Source organism: Leopardus geoffroyi, chromosome A1 (genome assembly GCF_018350155.1).
Source record: "Leopardus geoffroyi isolate Oge1 chromosome A1, O.geoffroyi_Oge1_pat1.0, whole genome shotgun sequence".
In the NCBI taxonomy this organism is placed as follows: domain Eukaryota; kingdom Metazoa; phylum Chordata; class Mammalia; order Carnivora; family Felidae; genus Leopardus; species Leopardus geoffroyi.
The window spans coordinates 177,169,529-177,194,884 of NC_059326.1; the positions used below are offsets into that span (position 1 = coordinate 177,169,529).

Consider the following 25,356-nt stretch of genomic DNA (forward strand, 5'->3'; position numbering starts at 1 on the left):
TTTGTAGGTCTTGGTGGCCCTTTTGAAGGTGGCCCTTGTTACACGTGTGGTATGTGGTGAAGTACCTCCACAGATACCTGTTCTCTGCTGGAATACCCCCAGAGATGGCAAACCTACTTACTTTTTGGTGGCAGATGACAGAAGTCCAGAAGAGACTGAAAAGTCTAAGGGCAGACCCTGTCTTCAGGAACAGCTGTCTCCAGGTGTCCGCGGACCTCAGCATCTGCCCTCCTCCATTTGTAGGCCCTGCTTCCTTTGTCATGGCTTCATCCTCAGGCAGGGTCTCTGGAGGAATGGCCATGTGGGCTATAAAACCCTCCAGACTCTTCCATTCTACCCGTTTAGCAACCCCAGAGAAAGAAAGAGCTTCTTTACCGAAGAACTTTACCGAAAACCCCCAAACAACCCCCAAACCACCCAGGTACAACCCTGTTGGCCTGCCTTGGGTCACTTGTGCAAGTCTGAAGCGCTGGCGGTGACCGAGAGGGCCAGGAATGCGTGGCTAGGCCTGCGCTGAGCACTGGGGCCAGGTGGGCTCAGCCCCCCGTGAATCCCTTGCACCAAGAGGGAGGGGCAGTTGCCAAGGGAAAGGAGGGTTGTGAATCTGCAACTGTCCCAGACTGGACCCAGGTCACTGCATTCACTTTTGTTTCCTCATCCGCAGAGGGCACGGGGGAGTTGGGATTTAGGAGTGGTGGCTAACATTCTCGTCTCTGAGTTCTGTGATATCAGCTCTTTCCCTGGGGGAGGAGGGAGGGACACCAGACACTGTGATCAGCCGGCAGCTGGGAGGGACGGGGTGGGCTGGGGGTTGTCCCCCTCAGCTGCTGCTTTGTGATGGACTTTCAGGAAGCCCCCGGCCCCTGAGTGGACCGGACAGGACTGGCCTGGCCTGGCCGGGCCCCTTGGGTGGGGCAGGGCTCCCTGCTGGGAGGGTTGTCCCCACCTCCTCCAGGCTGGGCGCCTGAGCCGCACAAGGGGGAAGATTGTTCCCGCCAAGGTGCCTGGGCCAGTAAACACAAGTGGCCACTGTGTGTCTGCTCTCAAGGGTGTGGGCTGAGGCGTTAGTCACTGCCAGCCAGCAGCAGAGGGCTGGGCGGGGGCTCCCCCACCCTTTGCTGGACCCCAGCCTTGCCTCAGCCAGTGGGAGAGATGGACGTCAGAGGCCACAGACAGCCACTTGTTCTTTATGCGACTCCTTGACTGTCAACTCCCACAGGTGCCCCATCCGATTGGACCACCCATAGCTTTCCAGGACCTACCCACTCTCACAAGATGCCCTACACATCAGACCATGAAGAGAGCTTGGGCATCATTTCCCCACCCTGCTACTGTACAGGGAGGAAACTGGGGCCCAGACAGGACCTTTGCAGAATTTGACCACTGGTAAAGAGGTCAAGAGCGTGGACACGGAAGCCACATAGACCTGAATTCAACTCCCAGCCCTGTTGTTTATCTGCTGTGTGTTCTTGAGCAAGTGGCTTTACCTCTCTGAGCATGAATTTTCTTACACATAAAATGAGGCTCTTCATAGTACCTCCCGGGTATAAAAATTAATTGAGGGGATCAAGCAGTGTCCTCTTGTGCCCTCTCTAGGCTCTATTGCTTCAGCCAGTTTCATTTTCATGAAATGTTTATGCTGGAGGCTAGCTTAAAGTGGGGTTTGGGGTTATCTGAGCCATCTCTGCTATTGTTCCGAGGTTGCATCTCATTGGCTGACGTGATCACATTCTTCTCCCTGAGCCATTCATGTTCTGATCGACCAGTATGAGTCACCCACCCACTTCTAGAGTTGGAGGCGGATTCTGCTCCAGTGCATTTTAGGGACTGGGAATGAGGGCGGGTTAGCTCCCCGAAGAAAAATCAGGTAGGGTGAGATGTCATGAGAGGGCCGTGATTTCTATTACCAGTGCTCCTTCTAGCAGAAACTGTCTTGTTCGCTAGAAAAGGACCTCCCCTAGAACATGAGCTCAGTAAATAATGGTTGAATGAACGAACAGGGACTAAGCTGATTTCTGGCAGCCTAGTGTAGTCAAGAGAACACTGGACGGGGTGGGTCCTGGTACGCCTTTGAGCCTTAAGTCTGCTAAACTGGGAAATGGGCTGCCTTAATGGCATGTGGGCGGATTAAAGTTTGGTTTTTTTAGTACTTAGCTGCCAAGCATGTTATCAGTTGTGGTCTATAGTGGTTTATCTTCAGCGATGGCAGGCGGAGCAGGGTGCCCCCCAGGGAGGGCTGGTTGGGAAGAGACTTGGAGTTTAGGCTCTTTGAGCAAGGTGGGCCTGCATTTGGATCTGCTTCCACTCCCCGCTTGCTGTGTGACCTGAGGCAAATCACCATGCCTCTCTCAATCTCTGTTTTCTCATCTGTAAGTTGGGGTTACTAATACTTATCTCCAAGGGCTGGATGGAGGATGAAATGAGAGATTCCATTTAAGGCCCGTCCTGGCACACGGTGAGCGCACAGGCAGTGTTAGCTGTTTTTATCATCAGCCATTATTACGTCTTCTGGCACGGAGGTGAGTAGATTGCTGCCTCAACCAGACTTGTAAAGAATTTAATTTTGGCGAAGTCACTTTATGCACCACGACTGCTGCCAGCTAACCCCTTTCTGGCAGGCTCTGGTCTCTGTAATCCGAGCGAGGTGCTGGGCAGCGGGTGTTCCTCGGTGTTGACCCTGGCACCCGGCTGGAGGCCCAGCCCTGTGGTCAATGCTGCTTTCAGGGTGACGGGCAAGGCAGGTTTTGTGCGCTCACGGAAAACGGTCCCTGCCTGGGCCTCCCTCACTCCTGGGAGAAAATACTGGTAAGGAAACCCGGGAAGAGGTGCCATGCAGCCTCCTTGACCATCTCTCAGGAGTGCAGGGTGAGTGACTGAGGGAGTGGCTTTTGCCCTGCTCAGTTCTCCCCTGTGCTGCTCTGGCTGGGGGGCTGGGAGAGCATGGTCAAGGTGGTTGCCGTGCTCACCCGGGCCCCACCTCTGGCCACCCCGCTGAGCTTTCCGACCTTCCTTCTGGTAAAGGAGCAGAGCAGGCCTTACCTCCTCTTCTGGGTCTGGAGAGGAGGGGGAGCGAGAGTGGTGTACAATGTGAAAGGGTGCTTTGATGGTCCTCTTGCGGGCACTTAAAAATCAGCCTTACCGGAAATGAAAGGGCAGGTACACAGTCAGGTGTGAGAAAGGGAGTGAGTGTGTGCCCGCGTGAGTGAGCACCAGAGCACAAGCGCCCAATGGCTGAAATCGTGAGTTTCTCGGGTGTTCTCAACAAGCTTTCACGACTGAGTTTATAGGAGCGGCCCCCACTCAGGTGGGGCGAGTGAGCAGGTGGGTTCTAGCACAAGGACTGACACTGGGTTATGGCCCCCTGGGAAATTCTGTCTCCCCGCCCCTTCCCCCCACACTTGGCTCCTGGGCCTCATGAGGAAGGGACTGTGTGGAGGAAGGGTGTCCCTGCCGAAGCAGGCGTCCAGACCGGCCCTGTCACCTCACCTGTGTTGGGGACTCTGCTCAGTCTCCTCGTCTGTGCATAAGATAGTAAGAGCACCAGCATTGGGGGGTGCTTGAAGAGATAAATGAGTTAGCACATGCTGGAGTGTAGACTAGTGACCTTGATCAATGGGAGACCATTGTCATCACTGCGTGGGGCCCTGGGGATTTTGCAGCTCTGTTAACAGAAACAGTTACTCACATGGAGAATAAATTTGCACATGAGCTCAAAAATGGCCCATTGGCATCACTCCCTTCTACAAGGTTCCCTGGTGGGGTTTGCCGCCCCCTCGCAGTTACCCCACCCTCCATAAGCATGCCCTCTAGTCACTGGCAGTAGAGGGGTGGGTCTCTGGCTGGACCTTGAGGCCACTCTGTCTCTGCGGGGAGGGTACCCTGTGCGGGGCTGGCCTGGGAGCTCTCTTGTAGGTGTCTGTGGGCGTCTGGTCTTAGGGCTTCTGAGTTCTGGAGACGATCAGAGACCTTGTACAGCAGTGGAAAGTGCACAGGGTCTTGGAAGTTAGAGGACCCAGGTTCAAAGTCTGGTGCCACTATCCTAGTTCCAGCCATGTCCCCTCTCCAAGCCTCTAGAATGGGGACACTGAGGTGCTGGGTACTGCGGTGTCATGTGAGGTGATGCTAATGCTCATTGTCATCCTTGGGGGTGCCAGGCATGCAGGAGCATCTGGGCCATCCACCACCACGTCGTGGGGCCGATCAGAGTTGTCCTAGGAGGTGAGGGTGTTGTGTGATACTGTCCTCAGGAAGCCACCACAGTGGAGACCACCAGGGCTGCTCATGGAGTCCAGAAGAGCCCGTTTCCCGTGTGCTTCCCCACAGATGGCTATTCAAGGGCTCCAGACGAGTGGCCTGCTTCCTGGGCCTGTGTTGTTGGAAAGTGTGCTCTCTTTTTTTTTTTTTTTTTTAATTTTTTTTAACTTTTTTTTTTTTTTTTAATTTATTTTTGAGACAGGGAGAGACAGAGCATGAACAGGGGAGGGTCAGAGAGAGGGAGACACAGAATCTGAAACAGCCATCAGGCTCTGAGCTGTCAGCACAGAGCCCGACGCGGGGCTCGAACTCACGGACCGTGAGATCATGACCTGAGCTGAAGTCGGCTGCTTAACCGACTGAGCCACCCAGGCGCCCCAAGTGTGTTCTCTTAAAACACCCGAGCCCATGCAGCACAGTGGGTGAATGCTCCCAGCGGCCCTTGAGGGTCACGGGGCCACTTGAGGGTGTGTGGGTTCTGTTCCCTTTTCCTGGATACCAGCTCCCCGTGGGTGTGGTAGCTTGCACTGTTTGCCTGGTTCTTTCTCTCTTGCTCTCAGTTCTTAAAATTGTGGTAAAATATGTATAACCTGAAACTGACCATTTTTAGCCCTAAGTGCACAATTCATTGGCATTACGTACGTTCACAGTGTTGTACAACCTTCCCCCCCCCCCCCCCCCCCCCGCCCCGTCCCTTTCCAGAACCTCTTCGTCATCCCAAACCGAAACTCGGTGCCCGTTAAACACTAACTCTCCATTTGCCCTGGTGGCCTCGATTATACGTCCTGTCTCTGAATTTCACTCGTGTAGGTATCTCACATAAGTGGGATCATACGATATTTGTTCTTTTGTGACTTGGCTTTTTTCATCGAGCATGAAGTTCGTCCTGTTCTAGCACGCATCAGAATTTCCTTCCTTTTTCTATCCAGCGAGGCTTTCGTTCAGGATAGGAGAAATACAGTTTCCCAGACAAAAGAAAAAAAAAAAGAAAGAAAGAAAGAAAAGAAGGATTTCCTTCCTTTTTAAGGCCAAATAACATTCCACTGAGTGTATATTCCACTTTTTTGTTTGTCCATTCATCTGCTGATGGACATGTGGCTTGTTTGCACCTTTTGACGTCAGTGGGTAGTGCTGCCGTGAACATGGGTGGACAGATACCTGCTCGGATCCCTGCTGTGAGTTCTTTTGTATCTCTCCCCAGGAGTGGAACTGCCGGGCCACGGTGGTTCTGTGTTTAACCTTTTGAGAAACCCCCAAACTGTTTTCCGTGGTAGGTGCACCATTTTACCTTCCCACGAACAATGCGCAGAGGTTCCAATGTTTCCACAGTCTCACCAACGCTTCTTTTCTTGCTTTCTTTTTCTTTTAGATTTGATTTTTAAGTAATCCCTATACCTCATGTGGGGCTCGAACTCACAACCCTGAGATCAAGAGTCGCATGCTCTACCGACTGAGCCAGCCAGGTGCCCCTATTTTTCGTGTTTCAGAAAATTACAGGGGCACCTGGATAGCTCAGTTGGTTGAGTGTCTGACTCTTGATTTAGGCTCAGGTCGTAGTCTCAGGGCCATGGGGTCGAGCCCTGCTTTGGGCTCCGCACTGAGCATGGAGCCTGCTTGGGGTTCGTTCTCTCTCTCCCTCTCCGCCCCCCCCCGGGCTCATGCTCTCTGTCTCTCTCTCAGAAAAAAAAATTTTTTAGCCATCCTTGTAGGTGTGAAATTCCCTCCCTGTTTTTCATCAAATAAACCGTTGTTATACCGGGGAGATGCATCTGGGAAGCACTTGCACTGCACTTGGTGGGGACTTAAAACCTCTTTTCATTTTACTTTTAACGTGTGGGAAATATGCAAATACACATATGAAATGTGCCTGTTAATGTTTTAAACAACACACAGAGAGTGAAGGTGCCCTTTAATTCTCCCCATTTTAGGCACCTTCCTAGCCTGCTGTCAGGCAGCATGTTTCCAGAGTTTTCCATGCATTTATGCAGTTTTCCATTAAATTTTTTTTTTTTAAATTTTTTAATGTTTATTTATTTTTGAGACAGAGACAGAGCATGAACAGGGGAGGGGCAGAGAGAGAGGGAGACACAGAATCTGAAACAAGCTGCAGGTTCTGAGCAGTCAGCACAGAATCTGACGCGGGGCTTGAACTCACGGACCGTGAGATCATGACCTGAGCCGAAGTCGGACACTTAACCGACCAAGCCACCCAGGCGCCCCCCATTAAATTTTTTTAAGTTTATTTATTTAGAGAGAGAGAGAGACCGCATAAGCGGGGGAGGGGCAGAGAGAGAGAGAGAGAGAGAGAGGGAGAGAATCCCAAGCAGGCTCCACACCATCAGCGCAGAGCCCTATGTAGGGCTTGAACCCATGAACTGTGAGATCGTGACCTGAGCCGAAACCAAGAGTCAGATGCTTAACCGACTGAGCCACCCAGGGGCCCCACTTTTCCACTGTTATAGAAAAAGTGTCCTACCACTTGATTGTTCAGTGACTTATATCTCTTACTGAACACAACTTAGCAATCTTTCCCTGTTGGTGTTTGTAGGGATACGCGATTCTTGTATTTTTATTTATCGCATAGTGTGGGTATGTCGTAAACAACATTAGCATGAATCGCCGAACACCGGTTTTCACGCAGGGCTGTCCGAGCGGCTTCCGGGGCTCGGTTTCCTGCCAGATGTGCCTTGTTGACCTTCTTTGCCTCCACTTCACAGGCCAAGAACAAGGAGACGGGTGCCTTGGCTGCCGCCAAGGTAATTGAGACCAAGAGTGAGGAGGAGCTTGAGGACTACACAGTGGAGATCGACATCCTCGCCACCTGCGACCACCCCTACATCGTGAAGCTCCTGGGAGCCTACTACTATGACGGGAAGCTGTGGGTAAGGGCCGCCTGCCTGCCCCCTCCTGGTCCTTGTGGTCCGGTAGGCCAGAGCTAGCCAGGTTCACAGGTGCTCTGCTCTTTCTTAGTGTCTGTTTTGAGGGCCGCGGCCCGGGTGAGAAGAAGGTGAAGTAGGGCGGCTCTAGATCCCCTCTCCTTCCCTTTCTACAGAGCCTCCCCACTTTTGGGTGTGGGGGCAGTGGTTTGAGCAGGAAGGAATTCTTTTTGGACGGGAGAGGGGCAGAGAGAGAGAGAGACAGAATCCCAAGTAGCCTCCATGCCCAGAGTAGAGCCTGACGCAGGGCTTGATCCCATGACCCTGAAGTCATGCCATGAGCCAAAGTTGAGAGTTGGATGCTTAGCCGAGTAAGCCATCCAGGCGCCCCACGGGATTCTAAGGCTCTGCCACTTACGAGTTAGAGAATCCTAGGCAAGCTCTTAACTTCTCTGTGCCTCAGTTTTCCCAACTGTAAGATGGGAGTAATAATAGTACCTGGCCTATTTGGTTATTATAGGGATCAAATAAATTAACTCATGATCGGTGTTTACAAGTGTACCTGGCAGGTGCAAGAGCCTGGTGACTGTCGACTGACGGACTGTTCGTATATGTTATATCATTTGCAGTAGCGGTGTCATTACTGTGGCTGCTGTGTGGGGATTCTCTGCAATGGCAGCATCAGAGGAGGGGACCCCTTAACACCCCTCATTCTCCGCCCAGGAGCCTCATGGCTGGATGTGCACAGTGTGGGCGCAGCTTCAAGCCCCACCTTCCAAACCCAGCCTCACTCCCTAGCCTCTCTAGAGAAATTTTGCAGGCTCCCTGCTTTTCATAGGACATGTCTGTCCTGCAGAATGCTTGTCCCGTGGACACTCTTCTGGGATGAATGCCTCTCAGTTTATGAAACCCAGACTCCCTAGAACATACGTGTCTCTTCAAACTATTTTTCAGCAAGCGTTTTATATGTAGAGCAACGTGTGAATGTTCCCAAAACTCCGTTCAACAAAATCACGTGCAGGAAAAGTCTCCCGTGAATTCTAGATGCAGTTGGAAGACTGTCAGAATCACACGTAGATGTTTTGCAAAGACATCCCAGGGGTTGGCAGGACCGGGCACCTGCAGAGGTGCTGGAGCCGAGAGAGCTGGCCCAGGTCCGTGTTGCTGCGCACAGCAAGGTTAATGATGATTTAGTGGTTACGAGGGGGATGTTCTCAGTGTTCAGCCTCCTATCGTGATAGGTTATCACGTGTAGAGAGAGTTACTATGTTTTAGTTATATTTTAGGAAATTAATGGAGAGTTTGGAGTTGATGTGCTTTTTAATTTTTCCCATTTAAAATAAGGGGAAATAGAGGCGCCTACGTGGCTCAGTCAGTTGGGCATCTGACTTCGGCTCAGGTCATGAATTCGCAGTCTGTGAGTTCGAGCCCCGCGTTGGGCTCTGTGCTGACAGCTCAGAGCCTGGAGCCTGCTTCGGATTCTGTGTCTCCCTCTCTCTCTCTTCTGCCCTTCCCCCACTCATGCGCCATCTCTTTCAAAAATAAATGTTAAAAAAAGTAATAAAATAAAATAAGGGGAAATAGACCCTAGGTTTTTTCTTTCTGTACAAGATACCTGATTTTAGGAACAGGCTACTGATGCTTGATGGGGAAATCTGTGTTTCATTTGAGAAAAGGATCCTGCTGTTTTAAGAAAAACCAAAGGAGAGTTTAGGGAAACCACTGTCGGAGTTTATCCCTGTCATTTCACAGAAGTGAAGGAAGCCAGTGTCTGAGGGGAGTGAGAATGCGGCCCCCTGGCCCTGCCCAGAGCTCTGTCCACTGAAACGCCTCCCCTTCCAATCCTGGGTGGAAGCCAACTTTTGTTTGCCTCTCTGAGAGTCTCTTTGGGGAGCCCCCTGGATGTCACCGGGGGGATGAAACCACCACCACTGACTGCTAGATGCAGATTCCAAAGCCTTTCCTCATCCCCTGTCTCCAGGCACCTTGGGAGGTGAGCGGGGTGGGGACACAGGTCCAGAGAGGGAGGGGCCTCTTGCTCATGGCCATGTACCTGAACCTGCTTGTTTCCTCTGTCCTGTTCATGGAGCTGCTTCTCAGAAAGTTCTTTCTTTTAAGAAATTAAACAAATACTGTATCTACGATCCCTGGAGAAAAATGAGAGGCTACAGAAAAACAAAAGAAAAAAAATGATTAAAACCATTCAAAATTTTGTACCAGAGATAACTGCTGATAAATGTAGAATATATTTTTCTAGGTTTCTAAAATATATACATATATGTACCCATGCCCACAGGTTTTTTTAAAAAAAAGAAAAATTGATATCATACTTAATACTTTGCCTTTTACTCTTTTTATTTAAGGTCTATTAAGAACAACTTTTCATGTCAGTGGGGGCACACTGCATCTTCATATTTGGTTTTTCTGTAGAATTCCATCTCCTGGCTGTGCCATTCTCTATTGTTGGGCATTTAGGTTGCCTTTTTTTTTTTTTTTTTCTGTTATAAACAACTTTGTGATGGACCTCTTTGACTTTTTAAAAAAAAATTTTTTTTTAACGTTTATTTTTGAGACAGAGAGAGACAGAGCATGAACAGGGGAGGGGCAGAGAGAGAGGGAGACACAGAATCGGAAGCAGGCTCCAGGCTCTGAGCCATCAGCCCAGAGCCCGACGCAGGGCTCGAACTCATGGACCGCGAGATCGTGACCTAAGCTGAAGTCGGACGCTTAACCGACTGAGCCACCCAGGTGCCCCTCTAATAGCTATATTTAAAAAAGAAAGAAACAGATGAAGTTAATTTAAATAATATCATTTATTTAAGCTGGTATATCAAAAATATTATTTTGACAAGGAATCAATAGAAAAATTATGAATGAGACATTTCACTTTATTTTTCATTCTAAGGCTTCAAATCCAGTGTGTGTTTTACACTTATAGACGTCTCAATTCAGGAGCTACATTTTCATCAGAAATCTATATTTAGATGTCGTAAAATTTACTGTTGACAAAGTAGATTCAGTGTTGTCTCCACATTCTTAAACGTTTCCTAATAACAGAATTGAGTGTCAGATTTTAAATTTAAATTGATTACAAGTGAGTAAAGTTCTATATTAGCCGCATTTCAAGTGCTTGATAGCCACGTGTGGTTAGTGGTACTGGGTTGGACACTGTCGACAGTGCAACTCTGGGGGTACACCCAGGGCACAAAAATGAGGGAGTGCAGGAAACGCTGGCTGCCCTCATGACTTTCCTTGGGTTTAAATTTTTTTTTTTTTAACGTTTTATTTATTTTTGAGACAGAGACAGAGCGTGAACGGGGGAGGGGCAGAGAGAGAGGGAGACACAGAATCGGAAACAGGCTCCAGGCTCTGAGCCATCAGCCCAGAGCCCGACGCGGGGCTCGAACTCACGGACCGCGAGATCGTGACCTGGCTGAAGTCGGACGCTTAACCGACTGAGCCACCCAGGCGCCCCTTTCCTTGGGTTTATAACGGACCCTCCTCACCAGCATCCCTCCGGTCCCCAACCCCTGCCCTGAGCCAGATTTTGGCCTCTGGCAAAGTCTTTCAAGGGTTGGGTGTGTTTTCCTATAGGTGTTTGGGAATGGGAGAATGGGACGATGGGAAATTTGTAACAGTCACCTCCTGAGGAGAGCAGCCCCGGCGTGTACCGTCTGCCATTTTCTGTGGTATGAACATTCCCGCTTTGGTTGATTTCAGGCTACAAACACCATGTCGCTAACAGAGTTGGAAAGAGGTTTGCAGTGGTATTCCATGATAAAGTATTTCTGCCGCACAGATTTAGTAGATGTAAATAATCTCAAGTGCATAGGTGATAGTAGAATGTGGTACAGTCATTAGGGAAAGGATAGGTCTTGAGTGTTTATAATCTTTGTTTTCAACGTAAGTCCAAAAATTATAACGTTATATAACTTCATTTTTAATAGTGGTTGTGTTTAACAGCTGGCTGACGACAATTCCTGAAAATTTCACAATCAGTTTCCCAAGCCAGTGAATGCTTGCTCTGGCATACCACTGGAGCCAGACTAGAGGAGTGTTGACTAAGCCACGGGACACTGCCGCCGGGTGTCACACAGCCATCCACTCATTTGAAAGATGAGACAACTGCAGGCCAGACAGGGTCCGGGATTTACCTGAGGTCACACAGCAAATTAGTCACAAGGCCAGACGTACGGAAGTCTTCAAAGACCAGGGATGAGAGAACCTACTCATGTTAACGCTGCTCTATGGAAAGCCCTTCCACGGCTCCCCAGAATATATTCCAAATCCATTACCCGGTACACAGGCTGTGGTCTCCCATCAGCGGATGCTTTCCCAGACCTATTCTAAGCCCCTTGCAGGCGACACCCCCAGACCTTTGCTCATCTGGTACCCTCTTACAGGCGTGCCCTTCCCATCGTCATCTGTGGTCAACGAGAGCATCACTGCCTCCATGAGGCATTTTCACTTCTTCCCTGTACCTCTAGGTGGAATGTATCTCCTCTTCCTCTCCTCTCCGCTCCATTTCTTTTCTCTCCTTTTACCAGGCATGTTTTAGCACAGTTACCAGTCTTGGTGTCGCCTCCGGGAGACTGGGTCCTACCTTCATTCTGGTCCAGCACAAGGGAGGGAGTGGAGGTCCAGGCCGGTCCCCTCAAGACAGCTGAGGCGGGGGTCCGATTCTTGATTTCGGTTCAGGTCATGATCTCATGGTTCGTGAGATCGAGCCCTGTGCTGTCAGTGTGGAGCCTGCTTGGGATTTTCTGTCTCCCATTCTCTCCCTTTTCCTGCTCGATCTCTCTCTCTCTCTCTCTCTCTCTCTCTCTCTCTCTCTCTCTGTCTCTCTCTCAAAAATAAATAAATAAACATTAAAAAAAAAAAAGACGGCTGAGGTGCTTGGGGCCAGCCCTGCCCTGGGGGAGTGAAGTCCCACAAAGCCGATGTCCTAAGGTTGACTTTGGGCTTTGTTCTCTAGCTAGCGATAGCTGGTAGGGAGGAGGGAAGGAATCTGCATTCCTCTAAAGCTTTTCCTTGTGTTGAGTGGAAGAGAGGTGAAGGTGGCTGGAATCCTGCTTTTGCACCTGGTGAGCATTTTGAAGCCCCTTCTGATCAGTTCCTGAGCACAGATCTTGCTTGGCCTTTTTGACGGACACAAACCCTGAGTTTTGATGTGTTACCTGTTCACCCCAGGACCTCCAGCCTTGGCCTCTCCGAGCGTGGGTGATGCTGGGGCAGTTGAGCCTGCAGCCCTGGAGGACTGCTGCAGTCTCCATTTAGTCATTTAACCAAGTCTCTCTCGGGTTCCTTCCTTGTGCCGAGCCATGTCCCGGGCCCTTTGGATACAGAAAGTGATGCAGGCAGGTTGGGTCCGAGGACCCAGAGGGGGTCCCACAGGACTAGCCAAGAGGGTCCTTGGCTTGGTGCAGGATGGAAATCAAATTCAAGCCAGCAGGAGGTGAGGCCTAAGGACGGGGCAAGCCACCTTCAGTGTGTGGTCTGGGAAGCCTTGAGGTGATAGCTGAGAAGGAGCCAGTGGAGGGAGGACTGAGGTTACATCAAGTGGGGGTGTGTTCACTGCGTTTAAAGCCAGCGAGGGGCAGTGCCTGGGCTGGGTGGGAGGAGATGGGGGTCAGGAAGGTAGGAGTTGCGATCTTATTGTAGGTGTTGGGAAACCCCTGGGGTGTTTCAAGCAGGGCAGTGCCTGCCCTCTTCTTAGCCGGTCTGAGTCCCTTTGTACCTCCTCCGTGCTGGTCACATGCATTTGCTCCCTTCCCGGCCCTGTGGTGTAGGAGCCAGGTCCGGTCCTGTCTCTTGGTGCCAATGTGGATCTTAGCTAACCTTCGAGTCTCCATCTGTTCAGCACAGATGGAGAGGATGATCACAAAGCTTATCCTGTTGTAAGGATGAAGTGAGGCCTGCAGGTCAGGTGTGGGCAGCAGTGCCTGGCACAGAGTGTGTGCTTAGTTAATGCCCTTGTCCCTCTCTCCCCTCTCCTCCCAACCCTTTTGGCCCCATTCCCCGCATGCCTCCTACCCCTAGTTTCCTGCCGCTCCCTCTCTCCTGGCTTCTCTGCCTTTTGCCTGGCGAACCTTCTTGAGGCTTCGCTGTGATTTTGTCCTCCCAGAACAATAAGAAAGGTAATGTTAGGGTTCGAGGATGACACCGACAGAGGGAGGGAAGGCCTTTCATGTGCACACAGCAGGCCCTGCCACCCTGGCCTGCCCTGGAGACTCGGCACAGGTCAAGTTCAGAAGTCCCTGTGTCCCCAGGTTTCACCTGGTCAGAAGGTTTTGCAGTGAGTTTATTGGCCCAGCAATGTCATTGCTGAGTATCAAATAGAGCAGTGACTCTTCTGCTTGCACGGGAGGTCTGTACCATCATGGAGTCTTCCTGGGTTTTCCCTGGGTGTGAACAGACTATTCTCAGTGCTGAATATCTATGGTATTTATAGGGTATTCTCGATAGGGCTGCTGCTTCCACAGCTCATCTGTTCGGCTACTGCTATGATCGTTAACCTTCTATTTATTTTGAGGGAGAGATAGAGCATGAGCATGAGGGAGGGAGGGCCAGAGACACGGATTTCCAAGCAGCACAGAGCCCGACATGGGGCTTGAACTCACAAATCATGAGATCATGACCTGAGCCAAAATCAAGAGTCAGATGCTTAACTGTGACTGAGCCACCCAGGTGCCCCTCACTCTTTTTTTTTTTTTTAAGTTTATTTAATTTCAAAGAGAGTGGGGGAGAGAGAGAGAGAGAGAGAGAGAGAGAATCCCAAGCAGTTCTGTGCTGTCAGTGTGGAGCCCAAGGTGGGGCTCGAACTTAAAGTGACGCACTTTCTAGAAATTAAATACATGTATTTAAAAAGAAACTTTCGGGGGCGCCTGGGTGGCTCAGTCAATTAAGCGTCCGACTTTGGCTCAGGTCATGATCTCACAGTTCATGAGTTCAAGCTCCACATCGGGCTCTGGGCTGACAGCTCAGAGCCTGGAGCCTGTTTTGGATTCTGTGTCTCCCTCTGTCCCTGCTCTTCCCCTGCTCATGCTCTGTCTCTCTCTCCTTCAAAAATAAATAAAAACATTTTTAAAAAATTAAAAAAATAATAAAAATAAACTTTCATCTTACTACCCTACATGGGAAACTAGGACCCCCTTGTCATAAACAGAAATAAAAGAAAATAAACCAATTGTGTTGAATTTTAACCCTATCCCTTTGCCTGCCAAAGCCTCAGCCTGGGTACTGTACTCCCTGTTAAAAGGAAGTTGTCACAATGGGCCTCTTCAGCACATTAGTACTCATTTCCCACTCCTAAGGTGGCCCCCAGAGTAGCCCCATGGACTCTGGTCTACACTGGGGTTTGGGTCATTGTGTGTGTGTGTGTGTGTGTGTGTGTGTGTAGTTGTCCTGTACATTGTAGGATGTTCAGCAATGTCCCTGCCTCTACCCAGTAGATTTCTAATAGAACCTCCCACCTCCCACCTCCCGGCTCAGTTTGACAACCAAAATGTCTCCAGATATTGCCAAATGTCCCGTGGTGCGGGGGTGGGAGGCAAAATCGCCACCCCCCCCCCCCCCCCCCCGCCCTTGAGAACTACAGGTCTTTGCCATTCAGTCTTTTTTTTTTTTTTCCAACGTTTATTTATTTTTTTTGGGACAGAGAGACAGAGCATGAACGGGGGAGGGGCAGAGAGAGAGGGAGACACAGAATCGGAAACAGGCTCCAGGCTCTGAGCCATCAGCCCAGAGCCCGACGCGGGGCTCGAACTCACAGACCGCGAGATCGTGACCTGGCTGAAGTCGGACGCTTAACCGACTGCGCCACCCAGGCGCCCCGTGCCATTCAGTCTTTTGCTGTTGGGGTGGAAGGGTATCTACCATGCCAGATGGGCCACGAGCCAGGGCCCCTCACCTGCATGTGAAGCCTTGGAGAAAATTGCAGACTGATGACCTCAGGCCGGATTGGGCCTGCGGATGCTTTTTGTTTGGCATGCGAGATGCTTTTAGAAATTTGCTGCTAGCATTTTGTCAGAACATTCTGGAGATGTGGTTGTATAGGCTACCTTTCTGCGTGGTGGCGATTGCCTGGGGCCCCCACAGACAGGGATGTGCTCTCCGATTAGCCTCAGACCTCACTGCTCCCTGACGCATTCCCGATACTGAGGTCTGTTTGTCATTGGGGGGTACTGCTGTAACTTCCAAGTAGAATTGAGAGGAAACGTTTCTCATCTCACATCTCTGTCAAGACTGAGGAAAGTAAGGACAAACAAGAAGATTGTGTTCCTAGAAAAATGTTGAGAGCATATGTATATCTTTTTATGTATGCAGCCTCATTTGCCCCTTAAGTCACCAGACCTGGTGAGCTCTGAAGTCAGGACTTCTGGCCTAGGGAGTCCAAAAATAGGCTTGTGGGGGATCTGTGAACTTCCTGAACACGTATGCCAACTTTGTGTGTGTGTGTGTGTGTGTTGTGTGTGTGTGTGTGTGTGTGTGTAGTACCCAGAAGGAATGACTCGGGGCTTTTCAGAGAGTGACTTCTTGTCTGAAAGTAAACATTCTGCAGAGAGGAAGTACAGGTCCCAGGGTCACAGAGCAGGGTGTGGGTGGGAGGGGCCCACTGTCCACACATGTTCGTATGACCACATTTCATCGGCCAAGGTTTCTGTGGCTTGTCGCCTTGGGCTAGGAGGCCAGCTGTTGGTTGCTGACAGAGATTGCATATCTGGCCTTAAACAAGCCAGAGCTATAAAGAGAAGGTGATGTTAGAAAGTACTTAGCAGCTCTGTGTACGTCTAGAAAGTCGCTGGGTGTGGCAGGAGTGCTGGGCTGGTATCAGGAGACCTGAGATCTCCCCTGATCCGAGACCAACTTGCTGTGTGACCGTAGCCAAGCACTGTCCCCTTATCTGTGCCTCTGCTCCCTGGCCCACAGTGCCAGGGTCTTGGAAGGGTTTCTCCCAAGGAGGTCTTTTCACGTATGTCAGCTCATTTTGTCCTGACCCGTGGTTCCCTGAAATCTTGAATTCTGCATTCGCGGGCATCAGTGTTGTGGGCCAGGACCCCTTTCCACGGGCTCTAGGGTCCTGGCCCCCCCTGGAGCAGCCTGGCATTCACTAACCTCTTCTTTCCCTCTGGGTGGGGTCTGTGCAGCACCCACTTGTCTCACACACACACACACACACACACACGCAGTAGTACCTGAAAGTCTAAACAGGCTTCTCAGTCCTTTGAGGCAGATGTGTTATTACTTTCTTGCCATTCCCCTTGTATAGCTAGGGTGCCCTGAAACTTGGGGAGGGAAAGCAGCGGGGGGAGGCTTGTAGCTTCTTGGAGTAGAGGATGAATCAGGCAGGGGGGACGAGAAGGAAGAGTCAGCAAAATACCTGCCCTTTGCTGGGCTCTTTCATGATTATCTCACCGGATTGTCCCAAATCCATGGGATACAGATGCTGTTACCTCCATTTTACAGATGGGAAGACAGGGTCAGAGAGAGAGAGAGAAAGAGAGAGACTTGTCTTGACTCAGCCAGTTTCCAGCCCAGATCAGCTGGGCTTCAAAACACTGCCCCTCCTGGTGCCAGCCCTGGGTGCCACTGGGAACAGTTCAAAGGATACAGTGTGTGACCCCCCCCTGCTGTCCACCCGAGGAGCCCGTTGTCCAACAGAACATGTTTGGCAGTGTCTGGTGGGAAAGGGCCTGTGGCCAGGCTTCTACCTTGGGCACAGTAGACCCCCCTGGTGCTGCTGGGGTCCCCTGGCTGGGAGCAGGTGGGGTCATGCAGACGTGGATGGACAGGCTGGAGTAACCTGGGGCCACCTGGAATCTTGCTGTTGGGATGGCCAGGCTGGGCTCTGTGTATCACAGTCTCAGGAGCAAGGGTGACTCTGTAGTCCGGGGATTTGCCCACCACATTCTCAAGCACGTCCACGTGGGTTTTGTCTGCTCTCTGACCCTGTCGGGCGGCTGTCGTCCCCTCCTTGGTCCTCCTCACAGTCCTTCAGCCCACCAGGCATGGGCCTTGGAGTCACCCAGACCTGGGCTGCAGTCCGCCCCCTGTGCTGCCGTGTGACCCTAGACGTATCTCTTCATGCTTCGGAGCCTCAGTTTCCTCATCTGGACGTTGACGGTGATGACACTGACTTCACAGCCCTTTGTCCGGGGTCAGAAACCCATCATGTCCCAGCTGGCGGATAGTAGGAGCTCAGTGTCAGGCACTTAGCTAACGGGTCTAGGTGGGCAGATAGATGTGTCAACCAGGCCCACAGGCTGCATCGAGGTCAGGCCTTTTCAGTTTTTTGAAATAGGGTGAACCTTCATAAATTGACATCTTTCACACGAGAATCCAGGCACCTGGCTTGGCTTGAAGGGTCAGCAGCTCCGGCCACACGGGCCCATATTTCTGCATGGCCCCTGTGAGCTGGCTGAGTGTAGCTGCCCCATAGCTGGGCACCTGCCCTCCTGCCTGCCGCTGCCCCTGTCCAGGCAGCATTTATGCTCTGCCGGGCCCCGAGGGGACAAATGATTCCGGTCCTGGGTGGGGAGTGGGGAAACGGGCATATGGGGGGCTGTGGGGCTCTCTTCTGTGTGGATTGCTGCCTTCCTGGTGGTGTCCCTACTGGGCTCTGTCAGAGCGCTTCCAGCTTGCGTTGTCACTGAGGGGACCTTTAACCCCTACAGCTGTCACACGGTCTGTGAGTCCCTGTCGTGGTCACTCCTGTCTGTGTCTGCTGTTCCACATCCACAGCCTCACGTGTCGGGACCGAGACCTCCCTGGAGCAGACGGGGCAGCCACACTTCATTCATGTATTCATTCATTCATTCATTCACTCATTCATTCATTCACTCACTGGTTTGTGGCTTCCTCCCTCCCTTCCTTCACCAACAAATGTTCACGGAGCACCAGCTGTGTGCTGGGCACTGTTTCTGGTGAGGGCATGGACACAAAGCCCTGCCTTCAGGGAAACTCCACTCTGGGGGTGGCTTGGGGAGGGGACAATAGACAAAATGAGCATGGACCACGCATCGGGTGTCAGGTGATGGTGTGTGCTGTGAACACATGGGTGCTTGGACTTGCCTGGGACACCCAGTGTTTTTCCCCAGCTGCCTGCTGCTCTGGAATAACTGCTCCTTTGCCCTCTCGCGGGGCACGCACTGGTGGGGCGCACGCTCGCCAAGTGCATACAGCTGGTGTCACGGACAGTTAGTGCACTTGCCGAACGCGCCCTCGGCCTTCCTCACGTCACCCTGTTTGATCACTACCTGGGAGGCAGGTCCTACAGTTCCCCCCACTTGACAGATGAGCAAACCAGGCTCGGAGCTCTGGACGTGCCCCCGGGGTTGTTCTGTTAGTGTCAGAGCCCGAACTAGAACCCAGCTGTGTGTGACTCCAGTCCTGAAATCCCGTGCTCACGTTAGTTTACGCGGGAGTATTGGTTCCTTGAAGGCTTGTGTCCCTCAGGCAACGAATCAGGGAAGGCCAGCGGTTGTCTTAGGTAGTAAGACCTGAATGCCCACCCTGCACCACTTTCCTGGCTCTGCCTGTTGTACTTCATCCCCCCCTCCACCGCCCCACTGCCCCGACCCCTTTGTTTTAAATCCTGCTTGTCCCTTAAGGACCATCTCAGATGCCACAGTGTTTAACAAATTTAGTTGAAAATGGGGTCTCCTACCAGGCAGGCCTTTCCTATGACCCTACTCACTCCAGGTCTCATGGATTTGGGAGGCCAACTCCTGACCCCTCCCTTCTAGTCACTTCCCCCAGGGCAGGGCTATGGCCCTGCCTCATTCCTCTCTATCTGCAGGAACCCTGGTCGCAGCTGGCTTTAGGGAATGGTGGCCGGGCCAACAGATGGTCAGAGGGATCAGAAATGTCTTTGCAGACACACTAGAGCCTGTGTCTCTCCCCAGGGGCTGGAGGTCCAGTTTGCATCTGCCCCGGAGCCTGGTTCCAACCCTGAACTTGGCCTTTCCTGAGTGGTGTGTGAGGAGGGCGGTGGTGATGTTGGTGGCCATCATAATGATGACAGTGGCTCTCGTTTGTCACGTTCTGGCTAGGTGCCAGGCACTGTTTGTTAATTTTACACCTCTGATCTCATTTAATCTCCCAAGATTGCTTCAGGGCAGGAATGTGTTGCCTCATTTTACAGATGAGCAAATGGAGGCTCTGAGAATGAAGGCCTGTAGTCCTCCCGTAGCGGCCTGCGGACTCAGGCTCGGGGACTCTGATCCTGAAGCCAACGCTCCTGACCTCCGGGCCAGACGGTGCCAGGAGTTAGGAATTCCCGGATTCGAATCCCCTCCGTAGCACCCCACAGCTGCGTGCACTTGGGCCAGCACATGAGGATGTGGAACCACCTCTGTCTCCTCATCTGGTGATCCCACCCTAGGGATTGTGGCAAAGGGGCCATAGAATGTGCTAGACAGGCTTGGAAGCTCGCCAGTCTTCACTCCTCCCCTTTGCCTTGACAGAATTGCACCTCTACCCCCAGGAACCCCAAGGTCATCCCCTGTGCTCTAGTTCACATGGGCTCAAGGGGAGCCCGAATTCCTTCCCTTGGCTTTCTGTGAATGTGGCGGGTGGGGCTGGGGGCGGAGGAAGGAGGCACTGCGTTCCAGGGAGGCCTTGTGGGTGTGGGCTGCCCCACTCAATGGCCACATTGTTTGGCCCAGAGCTCAGAGGTGCTGAGGTTCTGGGGCTCCACCTACAGGGACAGGCGGCCCAGAAGCTGGAGGAGACATTTTTGTGTTGACTGTTTTGTTTTTTCGTGGCTGCCCCACGGACCTCTTTCCACAGGCCTCTGTTGAGTAACCATCTGTGCTGATGGGGTGTCCCCCTGCCCAGGGCACGGTGCCTTTCAGAGCAGGGAGGCCTGGATGACTGTAGTACCTATCTCCGCTTCCCTGGGAAGAAACAGCCCAGAGGGACAAAGGGCTTGCTTGAGGCTATAGGCCTCAGCTCTGTCTTAGAGTCAGACAGACCTGGGTTTGTGTCCTGGTTCTGTCCCTTATGTGCCGAGTGGCTTTGGGGAAGCCCTTTCCCCACCAAACCTCAGTTTCCCCATCTGTGTACTAGGGATAAGTATTACTGCTCCTAGTAGAGGAGTGCTTAGCACAGTGCCTGTATGCATTAGGTGCTCACTAATGGCAGCCCTCATCTCTACTGTCTTGGGTGGCCGAATGGCGGGGGTGGGGCTGGCTTCTGTCTGGCTTTCTTTGCAGAATCTGGCTGTCAGCAGCGTTAGTCACCCTTTGGCTGTTCTGCCTGATCTTTGGGCATCTTAACGCCACTGAAATGTTTCACTGATATTTATTCATTCATTCACGGATCCCTTGACACATGATCTGTGTATACAACCTAGCACGTGATTCATCTATGGTCACGTGCTAGGTTCAGGCTCTGCTAATGGATGATATGAATGGACTTTTATAAGTACAAACTACTATTTATTTAATGACAAAGTGACTTTAGTCACTCCCCTTGAACTCTGAAAGGTCACTGTTGCACATAACCTTATAGCTGTCAGAAGCTTCATTTTCCAGATGTGGCAGCTGAGGATCAAAGCAGGAAAGGGATTATGATAGCTCCACAAAGGACAGTGGCAGATCGGGGACTGTGTCCAGACCTCCCGGCTGGACAGATATATGGCTTCATTAATTTTAGTCCCAGGAATGTTGCCAGTGTTTATTTATTGACTGCCTTTTGTGTACTCGGTGCCCCTGTTGGCTACAGGGGAGGCCAGAGAGGTGAGAGGACCCAGGCTCAGAGCAGAGTGTTGACGTCTCCTCTCTGGCTTGAGCGTGCCTCAGTTGTCTCTCTGGGACTGCCAGGCTGTGGCGGTACGGGCCAGATCCTGCTGGTTGGCCCTGCTGCCTGTGGGCTGTAAAAGTTAATTTCTAAACCCTGTGGGTGGTCCATGCTTGTTCTTATTGGGGCCGGGACATCCTAGCTCCCTTATCTCTGGGTGAGCAAGCTAACCTGGTATGTGTGAGCTGACCAGTGGGGCCCAGGGAGAGCTGAGCAAGGAGAGAGAGGGGCCCTTTCTCCGACCCACCCAGAGGCTGTGACTCAACGCTTTGCACCGCTTCCCCCTTGAGGCCTGAGGAAGGAGGGGTGGGGTGGGGTCACCAGGTCTCTTCCACCAGGGAGATGAACAGAGCCGATTGTCACCCAGATAGGGTCCCAGTTCAGGTCCTGGCTGTGCCACTGCTTACTTCATACATTCACGGTCTTGAGATGGTGCTGTGTGTCCTCCTTGGCTGGGGAGGGACCAGCTGTGCCATCACAGATGCTTCCATGCACTCAACCATCCCTTTCCTGCATGGATTGTCATGGCCTCTTGTGCAGCCTCCCTCTCTTTCTCTGTGAATGGAATTAAGCCCAACCAGAAATCTTCTGTGGGTTTTTTTCTTATTCTGGTTTTAGTTTGCTTTTATCAAAAAAGAAAAGAAAAAAAAACCTTTGGGGCGCCTGGGTGGCTCAGTGGGTTAAGTGTCTGACTTCAGCTCAGGTCATGATCTCACAGTTCGTGAGTTCAAGCCCTGCGTGGGGCTCTGTGCCGATAGCTTGGGGCCTGGAGCCTGCTTTGGAGTCTGTGTCTCCTTTGCTCTCTGCCTCTGCCCCGCTCGTGCCCTGTCTCTCTCTCTCAAAAGTAAATAAACATTTAAAATATTTAAAAAGAAAAAAAAACCCTTAATCACAGACTAATCTTTCTGAGCCTCAGTTTCCCCATATGTAAAATGGGAATAAAATATCACTAACTGCCAATAACAATTGGTAACATTTATTGAGCATTTACTTTGTGCTCGATAATGTTTTAAGTGCCCGGCATACATTATCTTATTTAATCCTCACAATAAGCCCCACGAGGTATAGGTATTTTTTAGGATGCCTACCTCGATTAGTGAGTGGAAGATAATCTGTGCAAAGGACTTGGCATAGGGCCTGGCACAGAGTAAGCTCTTGATTCCAATTAAATGTCATGGATGGGGAAACTGAGGCTGACCCCAGGTCACAGACCTGGCAACCACTCACCTCTCGAGGAGGTTGAGGGCACGGAGTGAGACATAGGTAAAACAGCTGCGTTCGTGGGGGTTTCTTTGTGTGTGTTACTTAGAAAGGCGGAAATCACCTTGGTATTGATGTTTAGCCCCGAAAGGTGGATCTGGTAGAGAGGAGAGATTTTTAATTCTGGCCCTATCAGTCTTATGGACTATTGAGTCGATCGTTTGCACCGCTCCAAAGAAGGTTGTACGGTAGCCATTCCCAGGCCGGAAAAGGGAGACGTTACTTCTTTAATTGAGCTGTGCAGGTGCGGTGCTGGGTACACGACCGCCCCGACACCCTGCCGGGTGGGCTCATCACCCAGACACGCAGATTGGTTTTCTGAATGAAACTCCAGGTGCACGAGGACTGTTTCTCACTGCTATAATCCCAGGGGCTAAAATAGTATAGGTACCGGGTAGGTGCCTGAGAAATCCGTGGACGAATGAATCAACGAATGAATGAGTGACTGGAGAGGTGACCTGGCCTGCCAAGATCATGTAACAAGGCCGTGACCCCTGTGCTGTGCTGTGACAGCTGCTTAATCTAAACTGATGGGGAGGTAAACACAGGTTTCCAGTTTCCTTTGGCCTCCAGCCAGAGAAGAAGCCAGCAGCTATGGGCTGTCCCCCATCCGGCACCCCCAGCTGTGTGTATGGGCTGGCGTCTCCAGGGAAACAAAGCTCGAGAGTGCAGAGGAGGGAGACCAGTCACGGTGAGGGCACTCTGATGAGAGGGCCTGGAAAAAGCAAGCACCTCCCTTAGCAGAATGTGCGACTTGTGTCCAGGCTCAGGCAGCCCTGCCTTCTTTTTTTTTTTTTTTTTAATTTTTTTTTTTTTTTTTTTTAATATTTATTTACTTTTGAGACAGAGAGAGACAGAGCATGAAGCGGGGAGGGTCAGAGAGACAGGGAGTCACAGAATCTGAGACAGGCTCCAGGCTCCGAGCTGTCAGCACAGAGCCCGACGCGGGGCTCCAACTCATGGACTGCGAGATCATGACCTGAGCCGAAGTCAGATGCTTAACCGACTGAGCCACCCAGGCGCCCCAACCCCGCCTTCTTAATGCAGGGCAGCTGCTGCGAGCAGCCCGGCTCCTATGGCCAGGGTTCAGATCCCACCTCTGCCAGCTGTGGGTTCCAGGGTAGGGTGGGAGGGGAATGCCTACCTTACAGGTTGAGGTGAAACCTTAAAATAAAGGTACTCATGTACCAAGGAGCTGCCTGGGGGGGGGGGGGGGGCTCAGTCAGCTGAGCATCTGACTTCGGCTCGGGTCATGATCTCGCGGTTTGTGAGTTTGAGCCCCGTGTCAGACTGGCTGCCGTCAGTGCAGAGCCCGCTTCGGATCCTCTGTCTCCCCGTCTCTTCCCCTCCCCTGCTTGTGTTCTCTCTCTCAAAAATAAATAAACGTTAAAAAAAAAAAAAAAGAAAGATATTCAGGTACCAGTAGGGAAGATGTCTGATGCGTTGTAGGCCCTCCCCACTGGTTGGGGAAGTTGAGCCCAGGGAATGGAATAGGAGCTCTTTAGTCAAGCACCTGGGTCATGTCCTGGCCTCACCTCTTATTAGTTGGGGACCTTGACAAGTTACTGAATCTCTCTATGCTTCAGTTTTCTCATCTGGAATCGGGGATGACGGACAAGCGCCTGAGCACCAAATCTGGCCTGCCCCCCGTGTTCGTAGATGAAGGTTTGTGGGCACACAGCTGTGCCCATTTGTTCAGGTACCATCTCTGGCTGCTTTCTGGCTACAAGAGTGATTTGCATGCGACAGACACCTTATGGCTGCAGACCTGAAAGCATTTACTATCTGGCCCTTCGCAGAACAAGTTTGGCAGCCCTTGATCTATAGAATGGAATACAGAACCGTGTGAGGATTAAATGAGAGACTGTGAATAAAGGGCCAGGGAGGGCCTGGGACGGGGGCTTGGCACACGGTGTCAACAGCCTTCTGATCCGGAGAGTGCTTGGGTCACATTTTGAGAGCCGTGCAGTGTATTGCTCCAGGAGCCCGCCCTCCCCTGCTCCGTACCCCACCCCTCCAGTGCTCCCTCCCCCTAGTCCCTTGTAACCACCCATCTCTGTTTCTATGGATTTGCCTGCTCTGGATGTTTTACGTAAATGGAATCCTATCATACATGGCCTTTTGCCATCTGACTTTCACTCTGTATGAAGTTTTCAAGGTGCATCCACACTGCAGGATGGTGTCAGTGCCTCATTCCTTTTCATGACCAAGTAACATTCCACTGGATAAAGCTAATGCCACATTTTGTTTCTGCATTCATTAGCTGATAGACATTTGAGTTGTTTCCGCTTTTTGCCTATTGTGAATCATGCTTCTGTGAACATTTGTATACAAGCTTTGGTGTGGATTTGTGTGTGTTTTTTTTAATTGGGGCAAAACACACATAAACAACATCGGCCATTTTAATCATTTTTAAGTGCACAGGCCATTGGCATCAAGCACTTCCTCAGTGTTGTGCAACCGTCACCACCATCATGCCCAGAAATTTTTCATCTTCCCAAACTGAAACTGGGTCCCGTTAAGCACTAACTTCCCGTTCTCCTCCCCCCACCACCCACTGACGATCCTCTTAATACTTTCTGTTTCTATGAATTTGACTAGTAGAGGTACCTCACGTAAGAGAGCTCATATTTGTGCTATTGCGGCTGGCATTTCACTTAGCATATTGTCTTTGAGGTCCACCCGTGCCGTAACTTGTGTTAGGCTTTGCTTTTTTGGAATTTTTATAATTTTATTTATTTATTTATTTATTTTTTATATATATTTTTTAACGTTTATTTATTTTTGAGACAGAGAGAGACAGAGCATGAACGGGGGAGGGTCAGAGAGAGGGAGACACAGAATCTGAAACAGGCTCCAGGCTCTGAGCTGTCAGCACAGAGCCCGACGCGGGGCTCGAACTCACGGACCGTGAGATCATGACCTGAGCCGAAGTCGGCAGCTTAACCGACTGAGCCACCCAGGCGCCCCTATAATTTTATTTTTAACATCTATTTGTTTTTGCGAGAGATTGCACAAGCAGGGGAGGGGCAGGGAGAGAGGGAGACAGAGCAGCCGAAATGAGCTCTGCACTGACAGCAGAGACCCTGATGCGGGGCTTAAACTTGTGAACTGTGAGATCGTGACCGGAGCTGAAGTTGGACGCTTAACTGACTGAGTCTCCCAG

General features: G+C 51.2%; 1 protein-coding gene across 1 annotated transcript in view; it reads left to right on the forward strand.

Annotated features, from left to right (window-relative positions):
- The window catches only part of STK10 (serine/threonine kinase 10), a 116,394-nt gene that overhangs the window by 18,348 nt on the left and 72,690 nt on the right, over positions 1 to 25,356 (forward strand). The window contains exon 2 of the mRNA XM_045501468.1: positions 6,972 to 7,136. Within this exon, the coding sequence (XP_045357424.1) occupies positions 6,972 to 7,136 (165 nt within the window). The remainder of the gene's footprint in view (positions 1 to 6,971; positions 7,137 to 25,356) is intronic.